This window comes from Sinohyriopsis cumingii, chromosome 15 (assembly GCF_028554795.1).
Source record: "Sinohyriopsis cumingii isolate HCF-2022 chromosome 15, ASM2855479v2, whole genome shotgun sequence".
Taxonomy (NCBI): Eukaryota; Metazoa; Mollusca; class Bivalvia; order Unionida; family Unionidae; genus Sinohyriopsis; species Sinohyriopsis cumingii.
Genome location: NC_142975.1, coordinates 117,725,573 through 117,738,031, shown reverse-complemented (window position 1 = coordinate 117,738,031; position 12,459 = coordinate 117,725,573). Strand labels below are relative to the sequence as shown.

At 37.4% G+C, this 12,459-nt stretch overlaps 1 protein-coding gene across 3 annotated transcripts in view; it reads right to left on the bottom strand.

The window, feature by feature from the left end:
- The window catches only part of LOC149782563 (G patch domain-containing protein 1-like), a 75,941-nt gene extending 63,789 nt beyond the window's left edge, over positions 1–12,152 (bottom strand). For all 3 annotated transcript variants that reach the window (XM_089934009.1, XM_089934010.1, XM_089934011.1), the window contains exons 1-3: positions 12,068–12,152; positions 2,859–2,990; positions 1,872–1,957 (exon numbers count right to left, since the gene is read on the bottom strand). In XM_089934009.1, the coding sequence (XP_089790135.1) occupies positions 1,872–1,957; positions 2,859–2,990; positions 12,068–12,143 (294 nt within the window). In that variant the 5' untranslated portion in view covers positions 12,144–12,152. The remainder of the gene's footprint in view (positions 1–1,871; positions 1,958–2,858; positions 2,991–12,067) is intronic.
- Positions 12,153–12,459: the final 307 nt, after the last annotated feature.

Sequence of the window (12,459 nt, the reverse complement as noted above, 5' to 3'; positions counted from 1 at the left end):
GAACAAAGGATCGTTTGTGTAACAGATTGATTCCAATGCATTGCTTAGTCAAGTTTGTGGCTTCCTTTCGTTCTGGCTTTAAATTTATTCAGTCCAAATCCATGATTGTATGTACAAATTAAATAACCAAAAAGTATGTCGCCAAAAAAATCGCCAGGTGGGATATTTTTGTCGCCAATAAGGAAAAAAAATCGCAATTTGCGATATTGGCGAAGCCCAGGACGATCCCTGCTTTCAATGTGTTTGGGAGAAAGACACCAAGATAATATGTGTAAAGAGTACCATATCTACATGGACAAAATACTGAGAAGGGATAAGGTCTGACTTCTCTACAGTGATTATCAGCCCTAAACTGCGAATAAGGGAAGTAAGGTTGTTCATGCAGTGAATCAAAAACTATACCAGCCAGACATTGTTTGTTGCATGTTGTCCAGGAATGTGGACTTCATGTGGAGGATGGCTTGAACTGTGGTATGACATAGTCTAATTGATTCTTTTGATAAGTCTGGGAATAAGACCACAAGCTGATGTGCTTTAAGAGTTCCATACCTAGACAGACAAAATGTTTTGAAGTGACAAGGTCGGACTTCTCTAAGCTAAATTATCCACCACTCTGTGAGGAAAGTAAGGTTGTTCATGTCATGAACCAAAGTTTAGGATAAGTGTGGATAAAATATTTCTCTTCATGAAATTTAAAAACTGCATGCAAATGACTCAACATAAAAAAGTTCTTTCGATTTGACTGCTTTGCTGGCTTGCCAGTCAGAGAATACAGACTCCTTACTTCTGTAATTCTACATAGCTCATTTGTATGAATGGACCAGTAGGTCAGCAGCTGGAAAGTCATAATAATGATGCATTCTGGGTGACTGGTGTGGTATGGTTGATATGAACCATCAATCCATCTGTACTGTATTTTTCAAATTGCAAATTTTCATATCTGGCTTATTTTCTTAATCGTCTCATGCACAGATGGGTTAATTGATGGTTGTACACACTAATACCTTTTGGGATGAGGATAAGTTTGACTGTACACCCACATGCCTCATATAATCATATGTCATTTCCAATACTTGACTGGAACTGCCTGGTGCTGTTTCTGCATCTGGGTTGGAAAGGGCATCTCGACATCACCCTTGAGAATAATCCATGATTCCATGAGACATATGATAAAAGTCCTGGAATACTCAAAAATGTTGTGTGCACCATACAAAACAACATTTTGATTTACCATACCAGTGAAAATATATGGTAGATGATGAAATTTAAGTATAAGATTAAATTGATTATATAGAGGACATCTTCGCAGCATGACATAGTTAAAACTTATACATCTATGTATAATGGTAACCAGCTAGTGGGTTAGAGCATGCACCTCAGATGCAGGAGGTCATGGGTTCGATCCCCCGAGTCATACCAAAGACTTACAAAAATGGTACTAACAGCTGCCTAGCTTGGCGCTCAGCATTAAGAGGTTAGTGTTAGCACTGGTTGGCCTGGTATCAGGAAAATGTGACTGGGTGGGACATCATGCTACATGTCTGCCGCATGATGCCCCAGTGCTAGACATCACTATAAACTGCCACACTGCAGACATCATAACAATATGACTGAAAAATTGTTAAAGCTACGTTAAAAATCCAAATCACATCACAACACACATAACCATTTTTCATCTTTCATGTCACATATGATACTGTAGTTATCTTTATGTATTCATTCAACAATAAGACCATGTTTGATGACAAGCACTCATTTTTAAACAATTTTGACAAGAGTACCTAGTATAAATTGTCTTGACTAGTTACAAAACAATCTAACATTGCACAAAATTAACATTTAAAGAACTAAGCTAAACATTAGTTACTCACATCTTCATCCATGAAGTCTTCTGGTCTTTGCTGGGTAATGTCTGACCTCTTCTCTCGGCTGGATGCAAAGATGGAGGGTGCCCATCCTTACAAATAAATTACACAAATGATTAGCTGTATTCTATTAATACATGAATATAAAGAACTTTTAGTATACTATAAAACATAATAAAGATTCACTGCTATCAAAATTTACCAAACAGAATTCCACAAAATTCTGAATGAATTTTCCTAAATGTGCTGATTTACCATATCTTAGAATATACTTAAGTTCTATCAGAAGTCCAAAAGAAGTGCCAACAGCCTTGAGCATGTTGAAGTATCAAGTATTGATATCTCACAATGGCACTGTCAAGAACATCTTTGAATAAATTCACAACAGTCCCAAAATGTCACCTTAAACACACGAGCACTTTGTAATTCCAATAGCTTAAACAAACAGTTCCTCTCAAACAAAATCCAAACACAACATTAAATAAATCTACAGACTGATATTAAAATAGTAACATATGAAATAAGAATCCACATATGTATATATATATATATAAGATGAACATTAAGTGTAATTTTAATGGAAAGGGTGTAAATATTAAAATTGGTAACGTTAAACTGAAAGCCAATGACTAATATATTTATCAACTTTGTGGGAAATATTTACAAGTGTTAATATGTAGCATGATGTAATCATGGCACAACTTAAATTACCCTAATGTAAAAGGCATATGTCTAAATTACACTCAATATTACATGCACATGGTGAAGTCTGCTTGGCAGATTGGTGGTTTAGCCTGTGTATATCTGACTTCTCATTCAAAGACTAACCATAAGCTGCAGTCAATCTGTCTTGAATACAGTCCATCACCCTGCAACACAGCATAGCATGAGCAAGAATACACACTTAATACCTTGAAATTACGGTGTAAAAGGGTGTAAATAAGTGGCAACAAAACTAACCAAAGTGGAAATTAATAATTATAATTTATATACCTTCTTTTGATCCAACTGTATTAAAGTAGCCAGCTGAGAATCCTCCTGTAAATGCTCCATGAAATCGCTGTCGACCGAGCTGGTCTTTAGCAGGCAAGTCTTGCACTGAAAATGGTTTTTTTCTAGGTTGATCTGTAAATGAAGACCATCAAGAATTTTGACCACGGAACAATATGATAAGAAAATAGGTATCTTTATATATTAAATTCACTCAACAAATTTAATTTGAAAATTGTTTTAGTACTAGTGCTCCAACTGGACAGAAATGTCAGGTTGCTCCACTTCCTGCCACTCTAGTCCCTCACCTCTAGTGTTCTAGCCCCTTGCCTCTACTGTTCTAGTCCCTCGCCTCTACTGTTCTAGCCCCTTGCCTCTACTGTTCTAGCCCCTTGTCTCTACTGTTCTAGCCCCTTGCCTCTACTGTTCTAGTCCCTCGCCTCTACTATTCTAGTCCATTGCCTCTACTGTTCTAGTCCCTTACCTCTACTGTTCTAGCCCCTTGCCTCTACTGTTCTAGTCCCTCACCTCTACTTTTCTAGCCCCTTGCCTCTACTGTTCTAGTCCATTGCCTCTACTGTTCTAGTCCCTCAACTCTACTTTTCTAGAACCTTGCCTCTACTGTTCTAGTCCCTCACCTCTACTTTTCTAGCCCCTTGCCTCTACTGTTCTAGTCCATTGCCTCTACTGTTCTAGTCCCTCACCTCTACTTTTCTAGCCCCTTGCCTCTACTGTTCTAGCCCCTCACCTCTACTGTTCTAGCCCCTTGCCTCTACTGTTCTAGTCCATTGCCTCTCCTGTTCTAGTCCCTCACCTCTACTGTTCTAGCCCCTTGTCTCTACTGTTCTAGCCCCTTGGCTCTACTGTTCTAGTCCCTCACCTCTACTTTTCTAGCCCACTGCCTCTACTGTTCTAGTCCCTCACCTCTACTGTTCTAGTCTTATGCATCTACTGTTCTAGTCCCTCACCTCTACTGTTCTAGTCCCTCACCTCTACTGTTCTAGTCTTATGCATCTACTGTTCTAGTCCCTCACCTCTACTTTTCTAGCCCCTTGCCTCTACTGTTCTAGTCCATTGCCTCTACTGTTCTAGCCCCTTGTCTCTACTGTTCTAGCCCCTTGGCTCTACTGTTCTAGTCCCTCACCTCTACTTTTCTAGCCCCTTGCCTCTACTGTTCTAGTCCCTCACCTCTACTGTTCTAGTCTTATGCATCTACTGTTCTAGTCCCTCACCTCTACTTTTCTAGCCCCTTGCCTCTACTGTTCTAGCCCCTTGCCTCTACTTTTCTAGCCCCTTGCCTCTACTGTTCTAGCCCCTCATTTCTACTTTTCTAGCCCCTTGCCTCTAGTGTTCTAGTCCCTCACCTCTACTTTTCTAGCCCCTTGCCTCTACTGTTCTAGTCCATTGCCTCTACTTTTCTAGCCCCTCACCTCTACTGTTCTAGCCCCTGACCTCTAATGTTCTAATCCCTCACCTCTACTGTTCTAGCCCCTTGCTTCAGTAGCTCTCTTGATGAGTAGAAATCCTTAGAAATTTATTTTCTTTCCATTCCACAAATTTTAAATGTATTGAACACATATATGAAAGTTCTTTTACATTTTTGCTTCCAAAAAGAAATACTGAATTTTTTCATCTTCAGTACATGTAAGTCTTTTGATTCCTAATAATATACATTTGTTCCAAAACACTGCTCTTCAATTGATAGAAAGCATTCATATAAAAGAATGATGTAACTCTTGCCTACCACATCTGGAACACTGATTAGTCATGGATTTTGCAGTGGCAATGCATATACAGTATAAAATTCTTAGTAGTAGCAGGTTCAATTCCCTGAGTATAAATGACTGCCCTTTTATTTTATTTCAACTGATTACTCCTAATAAACTGCATAGACCCAATATATGCTGGTACTGTTTGCAATAGCATAACTGGATCTAACAGTTTGCAGTTGAACTCATTTGAAAACATGATCAAGGTACATGGAAAGCTCAGTTTCATATATATAGGAGTCAATATAGATATGTGAGAACCAAAGTTTTAAGTGAAATGAAATTTTCTTAAATCTGACACTCAGAGGTCTTCTCCAAGATGAGCTGAAATTTTGTGATTACCAGTACTTGGGTCATGGAGTGAGTTAAGTGCATTGTGTCACTATGTGTTGACTAAGAAATAAGAGTGCCAGTGCAGTGACATTGGAAAAGCATACAGGATGGTCATCAATGTAAGCTGGCTCATAAATGAACATAATAGGCAGGGTCAACTCTGTTATTGACCTCATGTGGACAGTTTCAGATGGCAGAGCCCGATTGTGACAGAACAGGGCCAATGTATCTTCCATAACTTTGTCAAATTCTTTATATTTGTAACAGGTTATAGGTTATATACTCTACAAAGGAGTCCCTACTGCACCATGCAAGATGGCATCTGAGGTGTTTACTGATAAGGGATTTGCCATTCCCTTGGCTGTAATGTGTAAATTATGCTCTTCAAGTCAGCCAATTAACACAACATGGACAACAACTGAATTCCAGTTGGTCTTTGTTGATTAGCAAATCAACAAAGGCTGGAATTTTGGACCATACTGGTCATGGAAGGAGTGGAGAGAGAAACTCTGTTGGCAACAAATGAAAGACTTTCTCTATTGATGCTCGGAAGGCAGAGTTTTCTCCTGTCACTCAGATAAGGCAAAGATTATGGAGGTTGTGAGCATATTTCATCATATCCAGGACTGTGTGTGCATTCTACTTTCAGATGCTACTGTTTGTTGCAAAGAGGCTTTGAAAAGCATTTCAGACTTTAATTGCTGATAAATATTACTTATTATATATGTTCATGTGCTACTGTGATCATAAAGACAGTTCTGACATAAAATATGTGTTTGTTAATTATTAATTTCTTCTGTCATTTCTGAAAACATATTCCAGACACACCAAAATGGGACATTATTCATCTGTCTCCAGCATAATCTTAGATAAAACTGGGGAAGATTGTCTAAAGGAGTGGCCCAACATGTTCAGAGAACATTCTGATTGAGATCTGATAACTAAGTGAGAGTTCCCTTTGAGGCATGAGAATGCAGTGACTTCATATCCCATGTGTACTGGGGCAATGAACTGGGCAAAGCCCACCATTTTTAGCTCACAGTGTATGATCACCTGTGGAGGTATGGAAATCTCCAAACAACAGCTAAGAAAAGGCTCCCTTTGAGTGGCAAAGACATGAGAATAAAGTGAAGCGACATGTGGAGGGTACTGAGACACTAATCTGGGCATCATTTGCAGTGAGTGCCTTGTGGCGCTATGCGGGTTAGGCTGATCCATGAGAGAGTGTATATGTGGGTTTGGCAAAGTGGATAAAGATCATTTGATTGTTGGCTGACAATGGACAATCAGCTGTGGTATTGATCCATTGCAATCAGAGCCATATGGCAGAGTCCAGTCATAGTTGGAATGATGTTTCCAGTTCATTCAGTTGGGACAAGATACAGGATATCTGAGTCACATAGTCGGTCCATACATCTTAAGTGAGAGATGGTAACTAAGGTCATTTGTTTTGATCTTGATTCTTTTTATCTTAATCTTGCTCAAAGGCAGGTGATAATGGGGACTAAGTGTCAAGCCCATACAGTAAAGATCCTACTGGTTCTGCCAAGAAAGGTTCATCATCATGTGACAGTGAGGGAGGATTCTGAGCTGTCACCGACCATGATAGCTTAGATTGCTTTGTGCTTGATGAACTCTTTGGAGTGCTACACCCATCAAACAACCAGTCATTCCCACTATGACATCAGCTTGCAAACTGATGATGTTTTCAACCCTCAAGGTGAACTTCAGCACCTTCCCCTTTATTTTTGGAGATTGGCAACTGGTGCAAGCAATACATGTAGAGTGGTTGTTAGTACAACATTTCCATTATTTACAAAGCATACACTTCATCTTGCCCAGGGTCTAAATCTTTAAGACAAAACACAGCAGATAATATATACAGGCATAGTATAGCACAAATTCTGTTTAATGAACTCAGTGTAACGTGCAGTGCTAAACACTATGATAATTACCTGTAAATGGGTGCATCTGACAGCCAATACAGGTAGAGTATTATACAGGTAGCATCACTATTAATACTTACAAAGTGGTTGCTGTTACCTGTAATAAAGGCCAATTGATTGCCTCTGCAAGTAAAAACACTGAAGCATTGCTTACAGTAACCACGAGGTGGACGCTATGACTATGTAATGTACAGAAAACTAAGCCATATGTACCTGACCACAACAGACAGGAATATAATCGATTTTTCTAAAGTACACATAATACATGCACATAAAAATGTACTGAAGCATCACTATTGATGCTTACAAAGTGAATGCTATAAAATCAGTTGTAGAACAATTCTACCTGCAAGAAAGGCCAAAATAACATCCTATAATTAGTAATACATATAAAACTACAATGTGGACACTAAGACTAGATTAATCAAGAAAATTTAAGTGTACGTATCTGACCTCAGCAAAAATTATATACCAATATTATACAAGTTATCTACATCAAACAAGGGGCCCCGAGTGGTCTAAAGCGCTCTCCGTTATGGATCACTGCCATCTCACCTCCGTCTGAATGGGTTCAAGTCAAGGATTCGGCCTATGTGGGTATGTGAGAAAGCTTGCCAGTAGTTTTTTGTGGGTTGGTGGTTCTTCCCAAGCTTTTCCCAGGTTCTTCCTCCACCATTAATACTGGTTGCCAAGTATAGCCTATCGTGTGCTGAAAAATAGCATTAAACCCCACAACAACAACTACATTACACAAAAGGCCTGCACATATTTAAACACCACCACAGCAATGTGAAGGAAAACACTAGCAATTCATGCAGGTATGTACAAAGGGCACCAAAGTATGTGAAGCCATCAATGGGATGACACTGTAATGACCATGGCTGGAGTCACAATGACTCTCTTATCCTATTTTCAGTGTTTTGCTTTTATCAAGGTTTTTTTATATAAATATGAATATGAATTATACTTTCACTTACAAAGCACAGTAATTATAACTATCTCTAATTTGTATCAACTGGCAAACCATCAGAAAATCCTGGCAATCAATCTTTAACATGTGTAACCTATATTTGAAGTACAGGTTTATTCAGTAAAATGTCTTTACAAAGCCTGTCATCAAGTTTTCAGATTCTACTGTTTAGCTTACCTGTTATACATATTATGTTCTACTACTATTTGTAATTTATGTAAAACACCTACAAAATCATGATGAGAAGAATCCATGTAATATCCTTTATCACAATGTCTGCCATTTTCGTTAAGCATGAGAGTTTCATATTTGGAGATTCTACACTTTCACATTTGCAATTATTCTCTCCATTTAATACTAGTAAGTAATTTACATGTTTTAGTAATATGGTTGCAATATGGTTGTAAAGATTTATAGAGGTCATGCTTTGATGTGAAAGTAATGATCATCTGCATCTAGTGAAGAACCCGCATCTAAAAGAAAGTTTCATTTCATATAACTTTGAGCTCATATGATGTTCTTATTCATTTCCTAGAGAAGCCCTATAGTACTAAAATATTTTTTGTTATGCTGACATTGTATACCATGGCAAATGTATTGTTTACAATGCAATATATGCCACACCATACAAAACACTGATAGGTTACATGGTTTGCCATGCCTGCAGCGACTGGTTGAATCGAGTCACATGGTGTCTGAAGGTTACAAATAAGGGTGCACTGTCACTGTTGTTCAGACAACTGACGGGTACAGTCAGCACTAGAATTCAAAGTGACAGAAAAGCAAAGTGTTGAGTTTGTACATTTTGGATTATTAACAACAGCAAACTACCATACCAAATAAACAAGAATAACAGGTTCCAAAAATAGATTGTAACAGTTGTCTCCCACCGCACCAGATCTTCCCCTCCTTCCCTGATCCAGTTTGATATATTAGAGTTATAGTTCTACACAATAACTATAGTTCTTATTTATTTATTTGTTTATTTATTTTACAATTCATTAACTATTGTTAAATTGTTTTCAATTTTATGTTGATGATATAACCCTCTTACGTTGCCCCCCCACCATATTTTGACTTTTTCTAACACAACTCTCTGTTCCTGTGTATAAGAACATGTAAGACCATTAAGGACTGAAAGGGATCTTACAATAGTGAAAACTATCACTTTAAGAAAGAAAGAAAAAAAATGTTGGAAATTTATAGATGGAAGATAATTTCCTTCAAAGATAGCACTCCTACAACTGGCTTTAAGGTCCAAAACTTCCAATACTTGCATGTGGATTGCATTGCCTCTATGTCTGGAGATGGCATGCATGTGGATTGCATTGCCTCTATGTCTGGAGACAGCATGCATGTGGATTGCATTGCCTCTATATATGTAGACAGCATGCACGTGGACTGCATTGCCTCTATGTCTGTTGACAGCACGCATGTGGATTGCATTGCCTCTATGTCTGTAGACAGCATGTGGATTGCATTGTCTCTGTATGAAGACAGCATCCATGTGGATTGCATTGCCACAATGTCTGTAGACAGCATGCATGTGGATTGCATTGCCTCTATGTCTGTAGACAGCATGCATGTGGACTGCATTGCCTCTATGTCTGTAGACAGCATGCATGTGGACTGCATTGCCTCTATGTCTGTCTACAGCATGCATGTGGACTGCATTGCCTCTATGTCTGTAGACAGCATGCATGTGGACTGCATTGCCTCTATGTCTGTAGACAGCATGTGAATTGCATTGCCTCCATGTATGTATGTAGTAACTTAAGTATTCACTGGAGCATGCACCAAAACTAATATCAAGGGGAAATCACTCTGTCACCTAAGAGGCAAATTACTGTTTAGCTAAAAACAAATGACCTGGGAGGGATGGATCTGCAAGATAGTAGTTGTTCTCCATTGGTATTATGATTGGGTAATTTATTTGAAAAGAACTAGTTGCATACAAAATGTCCAGCAATGTGTTCTGAGAGTAGCCAAAAAAGGACCACATCATCAGCAAATATATACATATAGTACTGGTATTATCACCAATGTCAAAATTTGGATGATTGAGAAGGTGATTGATAAAGACTTTTAAGTCCTGTCAAAAACATATTTATCATTCTCAGACTCATATATTTCCATGCATTACAGAAAACCACAAATCATATACTTTCATCATTGGCATTACAGTAAATAAGATGACTTTTGACCAACTGCTACTGATGTAATGAAATAAGGATAAATCTAAAAATAAAATCTTAAAAGATATGTTAATGGAAGTAATTTTAAGCCATAGTAGTAATGCCTTTTTAATTTCTGACTCAATTAAAGATTAGACACAAGAAGGTAGAGGTCCTGAATATTCATTTAAGACATAAAAGACCATGCCTTAAAAAGTCATGCATATCTTTTATGGTTCAAATGAGCAATGTCCTGAGCATGGCTTTGTCAAAATATTTGAGTTCTTATACACAAACTTACAAAATGTAGAAATCATGTTTTGGCATAAAGGCTGTAGAATGCTTTTTTTCTGATTAGCATCAAAACTATTTCAATACCTTTAAAAAAAATAATCTGATTCTCCAATGTTTGCTCAAAGAAAAATATTAAGGAACATCGGTGGATAAATGGCCAACTTTTTAGGCACCCATATAAGGCCTGCTGCTGCTGATACAGTGCTATTATTGGTACCCTTACTTTGTGGAGAGGGTACTTACATGAGCTTATGTGTATCAACAGAGCAGTGATTCACACAAGGCACTTTCCTGCAAACTATCATCCATTCTGAACATGTTCCTTACATATATTAAATCAAATTAAATAGTCCTCTGACTTAATATCAGAACTGCTGAATAACACTGTACAAAAACATGCAAAATATTGTTTACCTTCTTAATTTTATATTTTCTTTTGAATTGTCTGCTATATTAGTTCAAGTGATAGCTACATAGTTTTTAGTACCTTATTTGGAAATGTAAACAGGTCATAGTAAACATGGAATACACTGAATAATGTATCACAGAATATCCAAATATGGTGCAACAAGCCTTATTTGGAAAATAAATTACCATGAGAATCTCACATTATCTGTCATGGTGGACTAAGTAAGATTAGCATAAACAAACCAATAAAATTTACTTGATACTGTCTTAATAACTTTATTTTTAGCCAAATTTCCTTAAAAATATAATTCTACTGTATTTTAACAAAAGTCATCCTTTTGTTTCTTATTTGCTCCTTTGTAAGTTATAGGATCAGATCGTAGCTGCCTGGCTAATTATATTCTAACTCGTCTACGTTAAAAACGCTTTTCTTAGTACTATTTGTAAGTAAAAACTGCAATCAACAAGTAAAACTGTAATTATCTGAACATAAATTAATATTTAATTAATGGTGAACGGTCAATGGTGAAATCCAAGATTGTCCAAATGCAAAATTGCCCTGTGAGTAGGGTAGATGTACATACGTCAAGATCGGCAAACAATTATTGCATTTTCTCCATTATGTCACAAACTGAACGAAGTGTGTCGAGCTGTTTTGAAAATTGAAATATTCTTGATTACGACTGGCCTAAGTTGGAAATTAGCAGACGCAATTAGGATAAACTAGCAGTGTTGGAACTGCCGAGGGGTGCGGACTGGTGTCTTCCCTTGTGTCATATTATTACAGGTTAGAACCCCAATCTTGATTTTCTTTGTAACGAGCCCCTGTGGTAGTAGATTTCTACACTATTTGTTTTTCTGACTTTAGTGATGATTTTCTTTTGCTCCTTTACATGATTTGGTATCAGTTTGTAGCCTCAACCACAACAAATCAAGTTGAGGCTACGACATCGTAGCTATTAGTTAGGCAGTAAGACCCATCACCCACCCACTCCCAGAACAAAAATACAGGGTGATGTGTCTTACGTTGTGGCACTAAGTGGAGGTATAAACACCCTTCACACCACAATGACAGCAAGAAATCACCTTATCGGTATTATAAATGTGTCCATATATAGTACCGATAAGGTGATTTCGTGTTGTCAGAGAATCCATCGTACTTATTTATAAAACGTCAGACTCCTGTGCTCATACACGAGTAACACATGTAACTACACTGCAGTACCTTCCAATCGATGCAACTTGCTTTACGCGAAATTAAGAATAAAATCGATAATAAATATCTCTAATGTGATAATATTTTGCCTTTAAATATAACCTTCACTGATTGATTCTACTGGTGTCCCAATCGAAACAAACGTATCGTCTTCGTCTGAATCGCTGGAGGTCGCCATCTTTTCTTTAAACGTAACTAATAAATCAATCGACAAATGTCGCGGACAAAATTAAACCAGTGCGAACACTCCAGACCATGTTCGTCTTCGGGTTCTCCAGACTCATATTTACATTAAACTATTATTGATGGTTATGAAATTAAAAAATATTGAAAATTACTCAGTAAAATTATTCATTCATAAAAAGATCATAGTAACATTTGGATAACTTCATTTCGAAAAGGCACTATTATAGTGACATATTTACCTACACGCGCTTCTTGGCTGCATTAATTCGACACTATCGTATTTTGTGACATCTATAAATAACAAATGT